A 22,770-nucleotide genomic window follows, 5' to 3' on the forward strand; every position below is an offset into this window, starting at 1 on the left:
GTGCTTAACAAATACCATTTTTTAAAAAGTGGTGCTGAAGTTTTGTATTGACTGACCCACCTGGGCCTTTTTTTCAGAAGCATATGGTGGGAGTTCTCCCCATGCTGTTGAGTAAAGATCTGTCCATTCAGCCATTCCCAATTCTTCCAACTAGGATTTTGCAAAAAAGAGAATCTTTCCCAGTGGATTGACATGTTTTGGTATTTAAAGCTTACTTCCAAAATAATATAGGTCTTGATTTTTAATGTTATTATGATTGCATTTAGTAAGCACTTTCTATGTGTTGAGCATTTGGGTAGCTATAAGGTTTGGCGATTGGACACAATTCCGGTCCCCCATCTATCATATCTTGATTTTTCAGATGAGGAAACGGAGGCCCAGAGGTGTGGTGACTTGCCCACAGTCACACAATAGGCTAGGGACAGCCTGGACTTGAAACCAGACCCCGTCTTCCAGTCCTGTGCTCTTTCTACTGGCCAAACTGCCTTCTTTTTATTAGTCAAAGTGGACCAATTTACTACTCCTGAAGAAGTGGAAACGTGCTTTAAAGTAGCATAATGGGAAGAAAGTTTCCATCTTGGGAATTGTCCATCTTTTCTTGTGAACCTGTGAATTCCATGAAGGAAGGACTCCAGCCTACTCCCAAGAAAAAGAATTTAACCAAAATACTCTCCCCCACTTCTTTTTTCTGGGTCTGAGTAGTCTTTCTTAAAGCAGGTTTTGCTATTTTGGCACATTCAGCAGTCATTAGCACTTTATTGGCCACACCCTTTTAAATGAAACCAAAAAAACTAGCAGAAACACATGAAATATGTGGAGTCTTTTAAAATTATCTCCTTGCCTCTGCGCCGTGCTATTTGTGCCACTCAGTCTTTACCTCTCTTTCTGTGACTGATGGTGACTGTCTATGGTGGCCTGAGAGAAACCCTGGGCTTTTAGTCATGGTAGATTGCTCCTGAGATGTAAGTCCAGGGGCAAGAATGCTAACAGGCAACATACATGGGTTCTTCTGTTTCTCTTAGAATGGGTGGGTTGGAAATATAAGTGTTTGTTGTGAACAGGGAACGTGTCTAACAACTGTGTGTTTTTCTCTCCCAAGTGCTTAGCTTAAAACAGAGCTCAATAAATATGATTGATTCATAGATCAAACTCCTCCTTAGCTCGATCTGTGGTGATAACTCTGACATTGCCCCGTGTCTCTGAAAACAATATTGCTCTTGCCATGTTTCACCAATTTTTCCAGTGCCAGTCCAGAAAAGGCCTCAATCCATCAGTGATATTTATTGAACACTTACTGTGTTCAGGGCACTGTACTAAGTGCTCGGGAGAGTTGAATACAAGTGTGTTAGTGGACACGTTTCCTGCTTACAAGGAGCTTACAGTCTAGAGGAGGAGACAGACATTAATATAAATAAGTAATGTATGATATAAAATTTAAATATACTGGACTCTAAGCTCGTTATGGGCAGGAAACGTATCTGCCAATTCTGTTGTACTCTCCCAAGCGCTTAGTAGAGTGCTCTGCAAACAGTAAGGGTGCAATAAATACAATTGATTGAGATGCCAGAAGGCTATTTGTGTTTTCTACTGATTTTCACACTTATGTTGAAAGAAGGACTCCATTTTGATGACCTGCCTGAGTAGCAGGAGCCTAGGAGCGCCACACACTGTCGAGATGGGAGGAGAATCTTCGCATGTCAAACCAAGGGCGGAAAATGAGGGCAGGGTCTCCCACCAAATAGTTAAAAGAATTACTGTCAGGCAGGATCTTTCCCCAGCAGACAACAGCAGCTGCAGTAGACTCAAGCTGCACCTGTTTCCAAATGCTTTTTGCTTAACCTGCTTCCCGCATTGGTTGGCACCACAGGTAGAAGAAGTAATAATTAGTGCTGCTGGCACTCTATTCAGAGGAAGCTCTGATAGTACAATAGCATACTCATATGTAGTGTATGAGAGAGAGAGAGAGAGAGAGAGAGAGAGAGAGAATCAAGTCTCCATCACCAAAAGGGAGTCTGTTTATCTGTAAAAAACCAGCTTGTTTTCAAAAGCCACAGCCCAAGCCTCCCTCAACCCTATTGGTGCTGTTCAGTTTCTCACAATGGAAGAATGTGGTTGGTGAGTGATTTCGTTTTTCTCTGGTGCCGGATCATTCGTCACCCCCCTCCCCTCCGTTTGTAATGCATTCCCAAGGATTCCATTAGACGCGCTTAAACCGCTACAGGAAAAGTGGTCATTTCTGATTTGTAGTAACCCAGCAACAGTTTCTTAGCAGTGGAGTGCTCGACGTGTGCACAAATCAGAAGCCACTTTCCCTGAGGGTGGGCTGGCGGAACGGTGCTGGGGCGGGTGGAGGGGAGGGGAGGGATTTTGGGGGCTGATGATGGGTTGTTTCCAGTGCCCCATGCTTGGACAAAGTGCTCACCTTGATTACCCTTCAAATCTGGTGAAGATGAAGAAAGGAAGTCCGTTAGGTCAAAAGATTGGCCTACTTTTTCTTTTCCCCCTTCCAGTGTAAGCGTGCAAGTTACTATGGCAACTTGTGTTTTCCCTTCTGCCAGGCCTACTGACTCATTTCTGTTAGAGTTGAGGGCTGAGAGAATTTTATTTCACTGCCAAGTCCAGTACCTCTTCCGAGCCCACTACTCGGGTTGAATTTGTCTTAGCAACAGAGAGCCAGGCGCCAATGTTGGTAGAATTCTTGCAGAATCATTTCTGGCTAGCGATGAGGACAAGGAACACATCTCAGTGACTGTTCTTTTTTGGATTCCAGCAAGAAGGTTTGATTGCCTCTTTAGCTCAATTTTGAGTTGTAACTCTACCCGTGGGGAAGCCCTAGCCCCAATTCTCCAATTCTTGTGTGCTTAGGAAGTGTGGCAACTGCGTGCTTTTTGAAAGGGGGAGGGGGGGAATCTCTAAATTAGATCATCTCTTCTTGAGCCTTGCCCAGAAATTTGCTTTAGGGAGGTGTGTGTTTTGTGCTCTCTGTAGGAAAAACCATTCCCAAATGTCCCAGCTCAGCTGTTGGCTTGGGCCTTCTGGGAGAAAAAGAGAGAGTGTGTTTTGTGCTCTCTTTTAGGAAAAAACATTCCTAAATGTCCCAGCTCAGCTGTTGGCTTGGCCCTTGTGTGTGTGTGTGTTGTGTTTTGCTCTCTGTTAGGAAAAATAATTCCCAAATGTCACAGCTCAGCTGTTGGCTTGGGCCTTCCCCGTGAAGGGTGTTGGCCAAGGATCCACCTTTTGAAGGGTTTGAAGTCAGCAGGCTCGGCGAAGGAGCGCAAGCGTGATCACATTCGGGGTGAGGCGTGGCGAGGCTGTATGTCATGGGCCCGAATGAGATCAGCCAGCAGGTTGGTGCTACCCTAGGTAGGAAAAGCAGTGGCAGGCAGGGGGCTAAGAACCTTTCTGTATGCCAAAGGTGTAGGCTAAATCCGAGGTCAATCTTAGGACTGGAAAGATTTTCCTCGGTTCATATGTCCTTCTCCCCGACTTGTGTACCAAAAGAACAGAGTCAGGTACTCAGTGGCTCACAACAGCCTATTTCCCAGGGAGCAGTCAGACAAATGGGAATAGAAAGGCGAGGCAGAGCACATTGGCTACCGTTTACCCCCATTGCCGGCTTTCATGTATGACCCGAGCATACGCTGGGCTGATGCCGGCTCCAGACTCTCCGCCACTTGTCAGCTGTGTGACTCGGGGAAGTCACTTCACTTCTCTGTGCTTCAGTTACCTCATCTGTAAAATGAGGATTAAGACTGTGACCCCACGTGGACACCCTGATTACCTTATATCTACCCTAGCGCTTAGAACAGTGGTTGGCACATAGTAAGGATTTAACAAATACCATCATTATTAAACCCATGAAGGAAACAACAGGTGACTCCCTGCCTTCCACCTCACTTCCTCCGTTCCTTAAAGATGCCAGTCCTCTGGGGTTCCTTGACACAGTGCCCTGGCCCTGGCTGTCGAGCCCAGAGGTTCTGGATGACATTTCCATTAGCCACTAGGGTTTTCCATTATATCTGGGTTTTACAGTTCCAGTTTTTTAATGGAAATCCTGGCAGCTGTCAAATTGCAGAGAGGGCAGGAAGGGACAGTTGGCTGGTCTGGGATTTCTCTGCCTACTCCATCTGCTCGTCTCCTCTTCCGTTTCCCTTCCCCTCGTTCTTCACCAGTCCCAGAGCAACGTTTTACATCAGGCACGATGAAAGGAGACCTTAGGCAAATGGCGTCTTGTGGAGCCAAGGTCGACTGTGGGGAAAGACTGGGGGGCTCCTGGGCAAGGTTCAGCACTCCATCCCGGCTCCAGAGCCCAATCTCTCTTCTTTTGGCTGATGTCCTCCCTGGCTCACAGCCCTCTTTCACATATCTGCACTCACTTGTACCCCGTCACCACCTCCGCTTGAAGGATGGGTTCTCCTGCCGTAAACAAAGGCCAAGCCTCGGTTCGGGCGTGAAGACTTCAGGATGGAGAACCCGGGAGATTCAATAGGGGCCAGCCCTCATGGTTGGCGCAGTGCCACTCGCACTCTTTCGTCCCTGCAGTCGGGTGCCAGCTGGGGCAGCAAAGATAATGATAGGCAGGCCAGGGGCAGGGGTGGGGTTGGCACAGCACACGGGTAGGGGCACATCAGAGTTTTACATAGCAAAGCCCTTTTACAGCCCAAGTGGCCACAGCAGAGTGCAAGGCTGAGCCTGTGCACCGTAGGACCAGCGGGCCGGTTGCCTGAGTAGCCACCTCGAAAACCACTGCAGTCTCTGCTGCCCAAGCTTGCCGACTCCCTGAACCTGTCCACTACGCAGGAAGAGATGAACATTTTTTTTTTTAAATGGTATTTGTTAAGCACTAACTATTTTCCAGGCACTGTTCTAGGCGCTGGGGTAGATACGAGCTAATTAGGTTGGAAGCAGTCCGTGTCCCACATGGGGATCACATTCTTAATCCCCATTTTACAGAGAAGTGATTTGCCCAAGGTCATAGCGCAGACAAGTGGTGGCGGAATTGGAACGCAGATCCTTCTGACTTTCAATCAGTCATATCTATTGAGCACTTGCTGTATGCAGAGGACTGTACTTCCAGGTCCGTGATCTACTCACTAGGCCGCCCGGCTGCCAACTCCCCACAGGAATCGTAGAAGGTCTTTGAGGGGAGAAGTATTTCTAAGAGGCTAGCACTGCCGTAGTGGATCCATTCTTATGTATTGTGAATGATGCGGGCATTTCATATCACCCCATCTGAATCCATCATTTAATCTGTGATGTTTATTGAGCACTTAACTACGTGCGGACCTCTGTACTACATGCTTGGGAGAGTACAGTACGACAGGATTAGCAGACAGTTTACAGTCTAGAGGAGGGTCATCTGTCCAAACTGCCTCTTTCTTTGTGGGACAGGGACTGTGTCCAACTGGATTAGCCTATATCCACCCTACCGCTTAGTACAGTGCCTAGCACCTAGTAAGCGCTTAACAAATATTATTATTATTAAAATGGCAGGTGTCCATGCACTTGGGTCCAACCTCCCTCCCTTCCCCAAGCACTTATGTACATATCCTTTTATTCTGTTGTTTCTCTTACTGGTATTGTTATTTTAATGTTGTCTCCCTCACTAGAGGTCAGGGATCTTGTCTTCCAGCTCTCTTTTATTGTACCACACACAATAAGCAGTTAATAAATAACATTGATCAGTATATCGTATATAAGGCACAAGGCACACTTGGCCCATTTCATATTGTCATTTGGGCAGGTTGGGATTGGAGAGATGGTTCTAATCTGAAATGAGCAGTAAATTGGTCTTCTAGTCCTTTGCATTAAACCAGATTACCCTGTGTAAAGCATTGATTTTTTTTTTTTAAGACTTTAAAGTGTTGAATTATTCATGGACACATTGCCTGCTAAACTAGATTATGGCAGTTTGAGGGTGATGTTCCTTTTTGAAATATATCTAGATACTGGCAATTTTAGATCTTAAGTATGTTAGCAAAATAAGATAATTTTAATTGAAATTTGGGGAAAAAAGTGCCATACATAGGTTTCCTAATTTATTGTGCATTTATTGTAAGGCATAAAACCACACTAATAGCAAAGACTTTGCAGGTGAATTTAAGTGATGATTTCTTAAGATGTGCTCGTGCTATTAATCGTGTTTTAATATGACCCTGCAGTGCGAATCAGGATTATTTTTTACCTGCCAGAGCCCATGTGTTTGGAGAAGAGGGGTTGCATTTTTATGAAAAATACTGAAGTTAATGACTATAAATCGGTATTAACACCTCATTTTGAAATTCATAGACAATAAAATTGACACCCACGTGTAGAGTAATTGAGTAAACTGAACTAAAGCCACATACAGGCCTTCAGAAGGAATAAGCTGCTGTTTAGGATCGGATATTTCTGAAGACCTGATTTCTCTAGGAACTGGGTTTGTTTTTTGATGGTTGGGAAAAATGGCATTTCGCATGGGTGTCATCTGAAACCTGAAGTCGGGGCAATGAATTTACATGGCGTTTTTGCTGGGCTTGGGCTCCGTTGGCGGGTGGGAAGAAAGTATTGAGTATCGCTGCTTGGAATGAGTTGGCGAGGCCCAGAATCTGGAGGCGTTCCCCTTTTCTACGAGAGCCTGCCTCTATTCCACCTCTAAAAGCGGCCAGTCATTTCCCTGGGAGGACAGGAGGTACCCGGTTCTAAACCAGCCAGAGCAGGAAATGTACCTGCCCATTCTGTTGTATCGCGCTCTCCCAAGCGCTTAGAGCAGTACTCTGCACATTTTAAGCACTCAATAAATACCACCGATGGATCGACGGATCAATAACTGTAGACTGACTTGGGTCCAGTGTACCAGGTTTTAACATTGAAAGGGACGGTGCCTTCGTCAGGTATTGAGGGGGTCTGGAATGCCCCACTGGCACAGATCTATCACCTCAGCTGAGTTTAGTAGAGCTCTGGTGTTCCCTGAAGGACCATCACTGTCATGTTGGACTCATCTTTGCTGTGGTTTCAACTTGGATGTTTTGTGATGTTTTCCGAGGCAAACAGGAATTGCTCATTGCCGCAGTGACCTTTTACTTATAGAGTAGGTGACCTTTTTTTATATCCTGTTGTTTCCCACGCATTAATAAATCACGACTCTCCCTACCTGCGTAGGTTTTTTTCCCTATCTTCTTCAGAGAAGATGCACCTATGTTTCTGAAAATAAGAAGTGTGATCTTTGGTAAACACTTATTCTGTGCCAAATGCTGTACTAAAATCCTGGGGTAGATAGAAAATAATCTGATGAGACAGTCTCTGTCCCACATTGAGTTCAGAGGAAGGACAAGTAGTATTGAACCCCATTTTACAGATGAGGAAACTGAGGCACAGGCAAGTGGTAGAGCCAGTTCTCCTGATTCCTAGGCCCAGGCCTCTTTTCACTAGACTGTATTGCTAACTGCCCTATCGTGTGTTGACCTCAGTCTTTTCCCTGGTTTGTTGGATGTAAGCCACTCGTGTGACTCTGTCCTTCCTTCTCTCTTCGTACAGGGGCTTGCCAAACAAATGGTGGTAATTATAATAATAATAATAAAGGTATTTGTTAAGCGCCTACTATGTGCCAGGACCTGTACTAAACAGTGGGGTGGATACAAGCAAATTGGGTTAGGCACAATCCCTGTCCCATGTGGGGCTCACAGTCTCAATTCCCATTTTACAGATGAGGTAACTGAGGCCCAGAGAAGTGAAGTGGCATGCCCAAGGTCACACAGCAGGCCACTGGTATTGCTGCAGTAGGTTCAGGTGTCGACCCTCTACATAAAACGCTCTTTGCCTTTAACCCCCAAGACTGCTCCCTCAATGGCCATCTGAATCAGCCTGATCTTGCCAAAAAATAGAACTAGTCCAGACAGGGAAAGGCCAATCCACTATGGTTCATCCACAGAGCAACTGGCATATCCCTTCTTTCACCCTTTCGGTTAAATGCAGTCAAATCTTGAATAATTTAAAATTTAAAAAAAGAAAGGCTTTTTTTTTTTTTTGTTTCCTCTCCCTTCGGGTCTCAGGCTACTTCCATTTCCTGGTTTTGAAATAAAAGGAAAACGTAAGAGTATTCGGGAAGCGTTACAAAGCTCTCCGATGGGGATAATGGCATCCTCCAAAGGAAGAAGCCAGTACCCCAACACAAGATTTAGTCAGATATCCTTTGTTGTAATCAATCAGGGCCTTACAATGAATTCTTCCTGTCTAAAATAAAAAAGAAAATCAAATTCGAATTTAGTAACTACCTTCTATTTGGGAAATTCCCCTAAAAATGTGAGTGTTCTTTTTCTTTCCATGTGTCCATTCTTGTCCAACCCTTATCCAAGACCTGAAAATTATTTTGGGGCCTTCAAAGAAATTCTAACCCCAGTAGAGTGCCCTCGTGCCTCTTAAAGTTCCAAGTGTCTTGAGGTGCTGGATGCCTCTAATGATCCTGCACTTGTCGAGGACGAATCCTGGGAAAAGTTTTCATCCTTAAAGGGAGAACAATACATATATAGTGACGTAACCTAACTTAAAAATGGAACTTGAGTCCCTCTAGTGGGTAGACCGAGAGAAGATTTGTCCTCCAGACTGCGGTCGGGAGGGAAAGAGTGAGTAGTAGGGTGAAGGAGTAAGGCAAGCAACTTGATGTGAGTGAATCTCATTCTCCCAGGCACAGCAGTGACTCAAGACCCAAGACTTCAGTACCCGTATAACCTGGTTTCCTCGATCCCTTTTTCTTTCAGTCACCTCCGTCTAAGAAAAGAAAGCTCGAAAAGCCCAGGAAACCCATAACATTTCTGGTCGTGGAGTCTGTAATGAAAGAGTTGGCTGTCAAAGCTTTGGCCCTGGGCCTCGATGCTGTGGGAGGCATAGCAGTCGTCACAACGTGGATAGAGAAAATCCTCACCGATCTGAAGGTATCCTATTAATAAGATTCAGGCAGGTTCTTGTGATTTATTCTATTTATTTTTTTAAAGCAGACTCACAAAATTCTATGTTGTTGGGTTTGGTTTTTTTCCCTCCTCATTTCCCCCTTTCCCTTTTAACAGGTCCGGCATAAACGGGTTCCCTGCGGAAAGGAGGAAGTCAGTCTGTTCCTAACAGCCGTAGAAAACTCTTGGGTCCACATTCGGAGAAAGAAGAGAGACAGGGTGAGGCAACTGCGTGAAGTCCCTCGCGCCCCCGAAGACTTGATCCAGGCCATGGGAGAAGGCAGAAATCTCCCTAAGGAGGCGGAGAGTTGCTGCCCCGAGGAGGAGCCGAGGCAGGAGGAAAACTCCCCCGCCGACCCGAGGGGAACAGCAGGGGACCAGGTGTCGCCTCGGGGCTCCAGCCCCGAGGATAAGGACTCTCCTGCACAAGAGATCAGCGAGAAGGCCCTGAAAGAGGAGGAGGAAGAAGAGGTGGAAGAGGGGAGCGGTGGCGGCGATGCTGTTCAGGAAGGACCAGACGCTCTAGGAAGAAGCAGAGTCTCCGGCGATGCAGCGGAGGAGCCAGAGGCCCCCGAAGAGGTTGGCGACTCAGCGGCCGGGCGGGAGAAACGGCCGGAAGGAGGAGGGAACGGGCAGTTCCTGTTCAAGTGTTTGATCAATGTCAAGAAGGAAGGGGAGGCCGCGACAGTAGAGATGCATTGGGTTGAGGGGCAGAACAGGGACTTGATGAACCAGCTCTGTACGTACTTACGCAACCAGATCTTACGGCTCGTTGCTAGTTAGCTGCGCTGCCCGTGCCCGATCGCGAGAGCGTGTCAGACGCCCGGCTGCCTTTTAGGTTCATTCTATTTTATTTTTTCCTGAAATACCTTTAGTCACTAAGGAAGAAACTGCTCTGACAGATACCATATATTTTTTTGTTTTTTAATTAAAGATAATTCCACTGCGTCAGTCGTGGAGCAGATGACATCTATTTAGCTGCAGAGAGTTGATGTGTAGAGAGGAAGTAGCTGGGTAATCAGTGATTCAGCTCAAAACAGAGCCCGGGAGACCATCTGCCTGGGTTGGACTTCAATCTGTTTGTGCCCAGTTGGCACTGCATTGGCTTCCCTGGGCAGGAGCCCTGTCCCTGATCTCCCCTGAGTCGGGGTCAAGCATCTGTTTGCTTTCTGGCAGAGAGGCTTCCTCAGCCAGCACAGCGTTGGCGCTGTGGCCTCTCTGGGACGGGAGGTTGCTTCTTCCCCGCCTCTCCCCAACGCGCGCACACACACACACACACCGTCGAGTCTCAGACGGATCATCTGTTGCCTGCAGTCAGCATTCCTCGCGGGCAAGGCCAACGCCGCTTACTCCTGTTCAGGGAGACCCTGGTGCTCTCAGACGGGAACCTGCCCTTAAATGGAAGGTGGTGAGTCAGAGGCCAGGCTGGAGCCAGGCGGCAGGAAGGTGTGCCAGCCAGCGGAGCTCCACTGGGATCGGAAACCGCCGATACATTCATTACCTAACGCGTCAAAGGAGAAAGGAGCAACTCCGCCCCATTGGGTGCCTCCTCCCAGCAGTAATGGGTAAGGCGGGCTCCGCTGAAATGCGCTCGGCACTGGCGGGCCTCAGCGAATACTGTCCTGTCCCCGGTGAAGTGTCCTAACAGAGCTCATGGGCAGCATTGGCACTGAAAGATCTCTAGTTGTTTCAAAATCTACACCGAAAACCCAGTGTCCCACAATTAGATTTGTGAACAAAAGTTTTGATTTGACGATCCTGTTAGTGTCAGGAAGCGTTCTTACCGGTTGCGTGGGCTCGAACCAAAAGGGACAAGGACTTTGGGTGTGTCAAAGCCCTAACGCAGAGTCATGTGGGAGTGGGGAGGTTCACTAGCTGGAGAGGAAACTTTTACTGCTGGCTTTTCCAGTAATGACTGGGAAACTTATTTCCCAGTAAGAAGGTAATCCTAGCAGAAAGAGAGCTCCCGATCCTGTATTGGCTAGGACCAGGAAGCTGTGACACCCCACCCCAACTTCCGTGTTCTGCTCTCCCCAACTTGATTCAGTGCTGACCCCCCCCCACCCCAGCGCATTAGCAGGCGAGATGTCAAAGGCAAGTCTGAGGTTTGGTTTGCCACGAGGAAATGACCTTTCCGAGGTCGGGGAAGTAGAGGGCTCAGCAGACACATTTCTACTGGCTTCTCTCGTCCCCGGGAGAGACACGGACATCCATGGGATTGAGAAAGGGAAGAGGTGAGAGCAGTTGGGAGGAAAGTGTCTTGGCCACCCCAACATTGTGATTACAGGTCACACATGGTGCAGTCCCCATGCGCAGTCTGGGTTCAGCTGTTATTTCTGGCAGGCAGAGTTTGGGGAAAATGTGTTCTGACGGATCTGGATAGGCCAGGTGAGCAAAATGCATTTTGGAGGCTATATTGAAGGCTTCTGGTGAAGTGGGTGTTTTCTAATCGGATCTAGCATGTCCCTTCGGGAGTGGAGCTGGTGAGAAAATGTGGTGATTCACTTCTAAGAAGTGGAATTGCTGAGCCCCTTGACCGCAGTGATTTGCTAGATTCATATGAGTCGAAACGAACAGATTCCCCTTTAAACGTACAATCCAAGTTCAGCCTGGGGGAAGGGGCAGTTATCGTGGTCCTCTCTAGAGTCGACTTCTGTTCCCTGCCCCCCAGCCTACTCTCTTTCGGGAATCGTGGCAGAGAGGAGACTTAGCTAGCTCAGAGCTGGGAAGAAGAAGGGCCCTTCTCCACCTCGCTGGCCCTGCGGGACTGTACCGATGTGGCATTTGTTAAACGCTTACTGTGTGCCAAGCATCTTGCCAAACACCAAGGTACTTACAAAGGAGGCTAAAGGGACAAACCAGTTGAACAGACTCTTTCAAATAGGCCTGTTGGTGAACTGATGGCTTTGTTCCTTTTTTTTTTTTAAAAAAAAAAGGGAAGTGGCCGTTTAGAACGTACAAAAACTGGGTGACTGGCACAGATTGTCGCTAAACACTTGGGCCAGCTTTGGAGCTCTGAGGATATCTAGGAGCTGAAAAATGGGAAAAGATATTTTTGTGTGTATATATATATATATGTGTGTGTGTGTGTACACACACATCCCCATTCCTTGTACATGGAGCCTGTGGAAATAGAGCGGGGCCCTCTTTATGTTCTCTTGCCGTTGGGGGGAGCCCCGCGGTGGACCCCAAGAGGGGCAGCTTCAGTGAAAAGCAAACAGAGCCGGGCATCCCGGATTGGGAATTGGGAATTATGGCAAAATGTCACTTTGAGAAATGGTACAAATCCGTGCACCTCCCTGCGTGAGCCACAAGGGGGCCCTTCTGCCTCTTTTATGGAGCCGTTGCTTGATTGAGCCACGAAGAAAAGGCTTTTGCTTCGATGGCATTTTCTTGAAATCCTTTTGTGTTCCAGTCTGAAACATTTGGTCTCCCCAAACAGGCCCACCCCCTTGCACTCCTCTCCCCTCACCTTGCACTCCTCTCTCCTCCTCCCCCCAGTTCGACCAAGTGGATCGTTACTGGAACTATAATGCCTTTGCCCTTTAGGCCTCAACTTTAATCATGTCCAATTAATGGGGGGGAGGGTGCTGTTTTTAGTGTGCTTGAAAAGAGGGATTTGAAACAGCAACATCTGGTTGCGGGGATAGAGAGAGGCGCCACAGAAGAAACGGCTGGTTTTAAAACTTCTTTCGTTTTCATCCCTCACCACCCCCAATCCACTGTTCATTCAGGTTTACCGACCCCACACACCATGGTGGAAAACGGAGGTTCTCTCCAGGAGGCCCTGCCCCAGATAGATCCTCCAAGACCCAACTGGCTGATCCCCTTGAGGGCTCCCCCCACCCCCCCGTCTCCCTTCCCTGACAGGAACAGAGACAGGACCATGCAGGAGGTGGTCAAGCTTCCCATCTATCTGCAGAATTACTGCAGGGAGAAAGGTCAAGTGCCCTTCTCTGCTGGTCCATTGGTATCAGCCTGCCAGTTGTCCATTAAAATGCCTCCAAGAAAGGATTCCTGGCAGTGGAGGATCATGCCATTGAAGGGGAGCAGCGTAGCCTAGTGGAAAGAGCACGGGCCTGGGCATCAGAGGACCGGGTTCTAATCCAGGCTCCGCCGCTTGCCTGCTGTGACATAGGGAAAGTCACTTAACTTTTCTGGGCCTGAGTTATCTCATCTGGAAAATGGGGGTTAAGTCCTCCTCCTTTCAACTGTGAGCCCCTATGGGACAAGAACTAGGTCCGAGCTGATTAGCTTGTATCTACCCCAGTGCTTAGAACGATGTTTGGTACGTAGTAAGCACTTAACAAATGCCATAATTATTACACCCTGCAGCTGGCTGCAGCATTCTCTGTTGTCTGGGGCAGGGAACCACCTGTCTCCTCCTGATCGGCACATAGTCCAGCACTGGGTACATGGCAGGTGCTTAACAAGTATTGTAACTCACCGAGCCGTGAAATGGTCCCCTCCAGAAGCCTTCCGTAATGACCCTCCTGGGTACCTTAATGCCCCGAAAGGGAGAACGCAGCGACCACCGTGGGATCTCCTGCAACCCAAGGGAGTTGCTTATGCACCTGGCAGGGGCATCTGGGCAAGCTTTGGTGCTTCTCTGCCAAGACGCTCCGGGGTGCACTGTGGTGACTCAGCCTGATAAATAAACAAATCACTTCTTTAGTAAAGTACTAGGTTGGGAGCAGTTAGGGCTGCCCTTTCGTTGTTGAGGGAGGCGGCACTTTGTCCTGGGTGAGGTGTTTTGACACAAAGGCAGAGCCGGGAGGTAGTCTAGCGCCACAGACTCTGTGGAACCAAAAGGGAGGATCACGAGGTCTGGACTTGGGTTCTGGGGCAGGAGCTGAGTCGAAAGGTGCGGGTGATTTCCCTCAGATGCCTTTCCGTTTTTGCTTTCGGTCAATCCGTCATAATTACTAAGCACTCACCGCATGCGGAGCACTGAAGTAAGCTCTTGGGGGAGGACAGTAGAACAGCTTTGGTAGACACTTTTCCTGCCCACAACTAGCTTAAGGTCCCCTTCACCTCCAAGTCACCGGATGGATCTGGATCTCTAATTCCACGTCCACTGGGCCCATTATCAAAAGACCTTCTGTTTGTGGAGGCTCAAAACCCCTCAATGGTAGCATAGCCCCCACTTGCCAGAGCCCAGGGGGCAGTTTCCCCATGAGATATCCTCTCTTCCTCTTCCGCACCCCTCCCACTGCTCAACCTAACAAGGGGAGTGAGTTGTGATTGCACTGGAGAATGAGAGAAAAGTGAAGCCAGTTAACCATCTTACATTATTCCATAATATCCCTCTAGCCTCTCTTTCTATGATCAATGAGTAAGATTCCACAGATCTAGTGATGAATAATTGGATCTTAATTCACTTTACCAAATCTTCCCGAGCTCCTTCACCTGGCGGAAAGAAGCTCAGATAATTAAGTAACTAGCATAACGACAAAATTAAAATGTCTGGACCAAAATCAATGTGAAATAACTGTTAATTATCTTATGATTTTGACAATATACAGTTGTATAATATGAAAGAGATGTTTGATCTTTATTTTATAAGCAGCATCTCCATTTTTAATAAGTATTCTGGATGTGTGTGTGCATATGTGTGTGTGTGTGTTTGGGGGGCAAAGGGGAACGCTGCATTTCAAAATATCTCCATGGTAGAGACTCGTAACCTCCATTTTTGCAGTCTGTTTTTCCAGCCATTAGAAAAGCGGTGTGTCCCTGGTATGATTTTTCCCAGATGCAGGTGTCAGCTGGAGCTAAATATGGGGGAAGCAGATGTTTCTGCCTCCACGCAAAGCTGCCCAGGGAGGGAGTGGGCAGAGAGAATCCAACTCATCCCCGGGAATACCCGGGCATTGGGCTCCACCAGCCAAAGCAGGGCCACCCAGGGGGAGCTGAGCAAGTGGCAACTTGCATGGCTGTGTTTCAGGCAGCGGGTGGTGGAGATGAGGAGTTCGTGGCCTCGGGTGAAGAGAGCCGTGATGGTGAGGGGAACTGGGGCTTCATTCCTGGCTGAGCCTCACGCGCTAGCAGATGACGAATCTCAGTCTCTCAGGACCCTTTGCAATCCCATAAGGCCCCACATAATGCTTTAGTTCAGTGCGTCGCCCCACTGTGGGTTTAATAAATACCATCACTTCACCCCCCCAGGGATGAGTAGAGATGATAGGGGTCCCCAAGCACAAGTGCTTGGCCTAGTGTGGCCCAAGCCTCTTTCTGGGATGCAGGTTTTCTCCCAGGAAGTACATCCGGCCCTCTACTCTTGGAAGGCAAAAACAGTACTTAGTGAGGTATGGGCTGGAGCCACAGCAAGACTAGGTAGGGGAAAAACCAGGTCTTGGGGATTTATGGATGAGGATAAAGATGTTGGCCTGAGACTGGGGTAACCAGACCTGTGTAATCTGCTATTACCCCCGATCTTAGATCCATTCATTCGTATTTATTGAACACTGTACTAAGCCCTTGGGAGAGTACAATATAACAATAAGCAGACACATTCCCTACCTACAACGAGCTTACAGTCTAGAAGAAAAGCTATCCCAGCTCATTCCCTAACTCTAACACAGTAAGTGCTCAATAAATAAGATTGAATGAACTCTGTCCCATAACGCCTCCATTTTCCCCCTCAACTCTTCCGCTGGGGTCCCCTCTTTTGCGCCATAGCCCAAGTTCATGTTCCCCCACGATACCTCCACGACCCTCTGCTTTTCCTCTTCCTCCTGCAAAACAATTCCCAAGTTCCCTTTTATACCTGAGGTTTGATCTGTGGAAAGGTCTGACCGAGGCCCAGAAATGAGCAGATTGAGTAGGGAACCGGCCTGTTTGGGTCAGAGGATCCTACACCTCGACTGGTTTCCTTGCTTCTCCAGTTAGGATTGTAACTTGTTCTGTATCACCGTCCAACTTTAATGGCTCAGCTCTGACCAGGAGTGGGAAGGACGAGAAGGGAAGGTGTCCTTAGGTGGTTGTGCTCACCATCTGACACCATCCTGTGCCTGCTCCCTCTTCAAATGATTCCTTGCTACCTGGAAGTTTGATTAGCAGTTCACTGGCAGATGGGATTCCAGTTGAAATTAATAGGAGCAGGAAAGATATTTCTTCCCAACATTCCCAATAGCTCTGACCACCTTTAAAAATATACATATATATAGTAGGTATGTAAGCTCTTATTTGGTACCAGCCACTGATCTAAGTGCTACGGTAGATAAAAATTAATCAGGTTGGACACAGTCCATCAGTCAATCAGTAATATTTATCGAATGCTTACTATGTGCAGAGCACTGTACTAAGCCCTTGGGAGAGTACAGTTCAACAGAGTTTGTAGTCAGGTTCCCTGGCCATATGAGCTAAAGTCTAGAGGCCGGGGTGGGGGGAGGTCTTACAGTCTGGAGGGCACTTGACTATTCAGGGCTTCATCTGTAAAATGGAGATAAAATAATTTTTTTTTGTATGTAAGTGCTTATTATGTGCCAAGAATTGTACTAAGCACTGGGGTAGATAAAAGCTAATCAGGTTAGACACAATTTATGTCCCACATGGGCTCACAGCCTTGATCCCCATTTTACAGATGAGGTCACTGAGGCACAAAGAAGTGACACAAAAAGCGTGTTGCCCAAGGACAAACAGGAGACAAGCGGCAGAACCGGGATTACAGCCCAGGTCCTCTGACTCCCAAGCCTGGGCTCTTTTCACTAGGCCATGCTGCTTCACAATCCCGGCTTCACATAATCCCTGTCTACAAGGGGTTTACAAGCTCACAAGGAAGAAAGATGTTAAATAACTTAACAGTAGAAGGAAGAAGTGCTTGAATAGTAAGCTTTGTAAATTGATAAGTACAAAAGTGGTGCAGAATTGCAGAGGTAATGTAAGGGAAGATGTCACCTGCTAAGAAAACTCGGTTGTAATGTACACTCCAAAGCGCTTAGTACAGTCTCGTGCACACAATAACCGCTCAATAGATACCACTGATTAAGAAGACAGCTGAAACGGTGGCCCTGGGGCTTACTTATCTCTCTCATCAGGTCCTCCACCCTTTCCCTGAGAAGGAAGAGGTAGGATTTCCAGTGCTGTGGGTGAAAAGACAATCAGTCGTGACATTCTTGCTGTATTTGCAACATGAGAAGATCGCTGAGGAATTAAATGAGCACTGTCTAGTGCTGTTAAAATAAGTTTCCAAACTCATCCGGGAAGAGGCCGTATCTGCTGTTTCTTTTCACTTCCTGCCTCTGGCGGTCCTCTCCCCCACCACAACGCAGAGCATTTGATGGGCGTGCTGTGTTCCTCTTGCACTTTCCAGTCTTGGTGCTCTGCAGACCAGACCCAGAGGCTTATTTCTTAACTCCAGTTCTTGCCCAACATCCTCAGGCCGATGTCCCCACGTGACCTAAACAAACAGAGAGTTTTTCAAGCCTTGGAAGCCCCCTCGGAAGGGAAGGGATCATCATTTGGCTTTCTGGATCATTTTTTCTTAAAAAAAAAAAAAAACTGGATCCACATCTCCCCGCACCTCACAAACCTCCATTGATTGCCCATCTATTGCCCAGTCAAGCAGAAACTCCTTATCATCGGCTTTAAGGCACTCAATCAGCTCTCCCCGCTCCTGCCTTACCTTGCTGATCTGCCACAACCCAACCTGCACTCGTCGCTCCTTTTTCACCAACCTACTCACCGGGCCTCCATCTCGTCTTTCTCACTGTCGACCCCTTGCCCACTTCCTCTGGCCTAGAACTTCCCCTTCACATCCAAAAGACCATCACTCTCCCCAGCTTCACAGCATCTATTAAAATTATATCTCCCAAGAGGCCCTTCCTGACCCCTCATTTTTCCACCCTATATGATCTCCCCTCTGCCTCTCCTATGCACTTAGATGTGTACCCCATAAACACTTTTGATACCCCCAGCCCGACAGCACCTATGTATCCTTATTCTGCCTTTCCCCCCTTTTGTAACTTAAGTTTAATGTCTGTCTCCCCCTCTGGACTGTAATGCTCCTTTGGGGAAGGGATCATATCTATCAACATAGCGTGGAAGTGTGGCTTAGCGTGGCTTAGTGGATAGACAGGAGTCTGAGAAACGGATCTCGGTTCTAATCCTGGCTCTGTCACTTGTCTGCTGTGTGACCCTGGGCAAGTCACTTCATTTCTCAGTGCTTCAATTACCTCATCTGTAAAATGGAGACTGACGTGAGCCCTGTGCAGGACGGACTGAATCCAACCCAACCAATCCAATCCAATCCAACCCAATCCAATCCAACCTTGTACCTACCCCAGCACTTAGAACAGAGCTTATGATCTGTTGCATTGAGCTCTCCCACATGCTTAGTTCAGTGCCCTTCAGTAAATACCGTTGAATGAGTAAGCATTCAATAAATACCATTGACTGTTTGAAAGAGTGAAGCTGAAGATTTGCCCAGAATCCTGCTTCTTTAGGGAAGAGTGAGATGCTGTTTCCAGCCCCCCTTCACTCAAATCCTAACCACCTAACCGGTGGCAGGTTTGCAGGGTCAAATGGATTGGATTCTTGGTAGAACTGTACACTTACACATATGTTGGGGGACCCTCATCTCCTTAGCCTGGGTCCACTAGCTCCCTCAAATCCTGCGGGATTTTTTTTTCCCCAAAGCATACACCAGCAGGGTGTAACAACTGAAAAAGGCTCAGCCCCTTTAAGGAGCTGCTGGAGAGTAGCACCTCCAAGGTGGTCCTAGGCAGGAAGGCAGATCCAGGGGCTCCACAGGGAAGGGAAATGCAGATTTAAATATTCTCCCTTTGTTTGGATTATTGCAGCAGGGCTAAAACCAAAGCAAAGGAAGGACATTTAAATGTGCATTTAACCCTTTTCCTCCTTGCATGGGACATAGACCCCAGGAGGCTGGGAAGGCTGTCCTTCCTGGTTAATCAATTCTCTGCCTCATGGCCCCATGGAATCTTCAGCCCAGGCAGTCAGTCATTCAGTGGTATTTACTGAGCTCTGACACTGGGCAAAACACTCCACTTAGGGTGAGAGAGAGTACCCAAGAGGTTAAAAAGAACCGAGTCGGGGCCCCCAACGGGCTCCCAATCAAATATGGAGCAGGGAAGGCTGGAAAGTTGGTGATGGAAAGATTAAATACATTTTTAAAAAGCCAACCTAAACACACGATAATGATAAACATATTGAGTTCGAGAACTTTGGAGTTGGCCAGGATCTGTTTTCCCTATGGAGCTCCAGTTCCTGCTTAACAGTAAGGAAGGTGTCCGTGGCCGTGAACATGGGAGAAGTCCAGGAGAGATCCTGAGTGGAGATCAAATAATTGGGGGGTGGGGGGAAGAGGGAGAATCATCTAAAGCAGTCTCAAAGGCAAACTTAAAAACTGACCCCCACCCTTCTTTCCCTTAGTGACAACATCCCTTCGCAAATAAGCAGAGTCCAAGGGATTCAGGAATTGGAGGGGAGCACATTAGAAGAGGGTAGAAGTTTCCATTTTTAGTAAAAAAAAAAACAAAAACTACTGGAAGCAGTGTGATCTAGGGGAGAGAGTAGTGACCTGGGAGTCAGGAGACAGGGTTCTAATCCTAGATCCACCCCTTGCCTGCTCTGTGACCTTGGACAGGTCACTTATCTTCTCTGTATCTCAGTTTCTTCATCTGTAAAATGAAGATTCAATACCTAGTTCTCCCCCGACCCTTTAGGCTCTGAGCCCTGTGTGGAACAGGGCCTGTGTCCCACCTGATTATCTTGTATCCACCCCAGGGTGAAGTATAGTGCTTGGCACCAAGTAACACTGAACAGATACCAAAGTTATGAGAGTTATCAACAATATTGTGTTCGTGGCCTGGTCTCTTGACGAGGTGGTGCAGCAATGTCACAAGCAGGGTGAGGCTTGGGCGAACGTTGCTATTTCATGTTGTTACTGTAAGGTGCTCACTCTTTACAGATTTCTTTTCCTCCATGAAAAGTTTCCCTCCCTCTCTTCTCTCCCCTTCCCCAGCCCCTCCTTGGTTCCTGCCACATTGGCAGTGATACAGGTCGAATTGTTTCTCATGAGCATGGGGCGTGTACCAGCTTCTGCTGCCCTGCCCACGGGGCCGCGTGAGGGCCAGGTACCGGGCCACCGCCTCTTGGGAGCGTCAGGAAGAACGGGCACGGTGAGACCCAATTCCACTCATCTGCTTCAGGTCACCCTCTGGGGCCCTCAGTCAAGAAAAGTGAGAACGGGAGATTACTGAACTTTATTTCATCAGGGAGACCAAGAAAGGTGTATTTCTGGTTAAACCAGAGGGAGTCAGAGGCCATGAAGGGCCATGAAGGCCTAGTTTTGCTCTGCTGGTTCTCCTTTGCTCTGGCTGCTCTTCCTCAGTCTCTTTCACCGAGTCTTCCTCTGCTTCCCACTTGCAAACGGGATATTCTTTTAGGCTCTGTTCTACGTCCCTTTAGATTGTGAGCTCCTGGAGGGCAGGGGACGTCTCTACCAACTCTATTATATTGTACTCTTCCAATCACTTAGTGCAATGCTCTGCGTACGGTAAGCACTCAATAAATACAATTGCTTGATTGATCCTCTTCACTTCTCACTCTTTATTCACTCCCTTGAGGAGCCCATCTATTTCCCCTGCTTTCCACTCCTACCTTTATGTGGATAATCTCCAAATCTATCTCCCTAGCCCTGACCGTTCCCCTTCTCTACCATCCCACATTTCCTCCTGCCTCCAGGACAACTCTTGTTTGGATATCCCACCAGCACTCGCAGCTCAACATGTCCAAAACCAAAACTTTGCATCTTCCCTCCCAAGTCATCTCTAAATTTCCCATCACGGTTAAAAATACCACCATCCTCCCTGTCTCTCAAACCAGTTTCCTTGACTCTTCCTTCTCTTTTATCTCTCATATTCAGTCTGTCACTAAATAGTACTGGCTCTTCCTTCTCAACATTCCCGGAATCCACCTTCTTCCTTTTCATCTGAATGGCTACCACACTGGACTGGGCACTTGGCATATCCCAGCTTGACTACTGCATCAGCCTTCTTCCTGATCCAGCCTCCAGCCTCTCCCCTCTCCGGTCCATACTTTGCTCTTCTGTCAGGATTATTTTTCTGTAACCTCCTTTTAACATCTCCCCACTCCTTGAAAAACCTTCAGGAGTCACCCATCCCTTTCCACATCAAGCAGAAACTCCTGACCAGTGGCTTTAGGGCACTCCGTCAGTTTCCTCCCTCCTACTTCACTCTCTCATCTCCCACTCCACCCCAGCTCACACTTCCTTCCTCTCAGGCCAACTGGCTCCGGTTCTCATGTCTCTCACTATTTAGTACAAGGTGCTGCGCTGGGGGTACAAACTCTGGGTATTCCAGTTCCCACCCCACCCTGGCACCTGAAGGAAGGAAGACCCTCCTCTAGACTGTAAAATCTTCGTGGGCAGGGAATGCGCCTACCGACTCTATTCTGTTGTACTCTCCCAACCGCTTAGTACGGTGCTCAATAAATGCGATCGATCGATCTTGGCTCTAGTCATGTGAGCCTTAGCAGAGTGGGTTCCTAGGAAGGGAAAGGAAGATTTATTTATTCGGTGGTGTTTATTCAATCGCAGTAAGGGGGTGCAGATTTAGTGGGGGGCTAGAGGGCCCGGGAGGGCAGGATTTGGAGGTGTGGGAGAGGCCTGTTCCACACTTGTCATCCGGGATGGTGCTGTCTAATCTCTCTTGTGGGTGGGGCCTGGGGAGGCACACTTTATCTTGTGTGGGTGTGGATGGGGGCAGGCTCCCCTCCCCAGCCCCCACCCAGAGAGAGATTAGACAACACCATCCTGGATGACAAGGATTCCAAATCCACCCACCCCACGACCCCTCGGCCTCCGGGCCACACCGCTCTCGGGGCACCTCCGAGAAGCAGCGTGGCTCGGTGGAAAGAGCCCGGGCTTGGGAGTCAGAGGTCAGGGGTTTGAATCCCGGCTCTGCCCCTTGTCAGCAGTGTGACTGCGGGCAAGTCACTTCACTTCTCCGGGCCTCAGTTACCTCATCTGTAGATTCAGGATTGATTGTGAGCCCCATGTGGGACAACCTGATCACCTTGTATCCCCCAGTGCTTAGAACAGCGCTCTGCACATAGTAAGCGCTTAACAAATACCAACATTATTATTATTATTACCTCCAGTGAAGTAGACGGGGAAAGAGGGGTTATTTGCCCGTCCCTTTGATTGTTTTGGATGAGTCAGACACCTCCTGGCCCCAGGCCGAGATTTCTCTCCTTTCGGCGCCCCCGGCCGCCCTGACTTTTGGGCCTTGACCTCACGGCGGAAGGTGCTGCAGCGGACAAAACAAACTCGGCGACCGGGGGCGCCGCGGTCATGCCGTCCCCAGCCGGCAGGGGGAGCAGTCCGAAGGGGCAAGTAATCATAATAATGTTGGTATTTGTTAAGCGCTTCCTTTGTGCAGAGCACTGTTCTAAGCGCTGGGGGCGGATCCAGGGTCGTCAGGTTGCCCCACGTGAGGCTCACGGTCTTCATCCCCATTTTACAGATGAGGAAGTGAGGCACGGAGAAGTGAAGTGCCTTGCCCACAGTCACCCAGCTGACAAGCGGCAGAGCCGGGATTCGAACCCATGACCGCAGACTCCCAAGCCCGGGCACTTTCCACCGAGCCACGCTGCTTCAATAAGGCGGGGGGCGCCGCGGCGATGCCGTCCCCGACCGGCAGGGGGAGCAGTGCGAAGGGGGGCCAAGGCGGGGGGCGCCGCGGCGATGCCGTCCTCGACCGGCAGGGGGAGCAGTGAGAAGGGAGCCGGCGGCGGGGGGCGCCGCGGCGATGCCGTCCCCGACCGGCAGGGGGAGCAGTGCGAAGGGGGCAAGGGTTGGGGG

The 22,770-nt window shown here is 48.6% G+C and overlaps 1 protein-coding gene across 1 annotated transcript in view; it reads left to right on the plus strand.

The window, feature by feature from the left end:
* METTL16 (methyltransferase like 16) overlaps positions 1-9,875 on the plus strand; it is a 36,124-nt gene extending 26,249 nt beyond the window's left edge. Inside the window, exons 9-10 of the mRNA XM_029082302.2 lie at positions 8,736-8,909; positions 9,042-9,875. Coding sequence (XP_028938135.1) covers positions 8,736-8,909; positions 9,042-9,707 — 840 coding nt within the window. The 3' untranslated portion in view covers positions 9,708-9,875. The remainder of the gene's footprint in view (positions 1-8,735; positions 8,910-9,041) is intronic.
* The last annotated feature ends 12,895 nt before the right edge of the window (positions 9,876-22,770 follow it).

This window comes from Ornithorhynchus anatinus, chromosome 17 (genome assembly GCF_004115215.2).
Source record: "Ornithorhynchus anatinus isolate Pmale09 chromosome 17, mOrnAna1.pri.v4, whole genome shotgun sequence".
Classification (NCBI taxonomy): Eukaryota; Metazoa; Chordata; class Mammalia; order Monotremata; family Ornithorhynchidae; genus Ornithorhynchus; species Ornithorhynchus anatinus.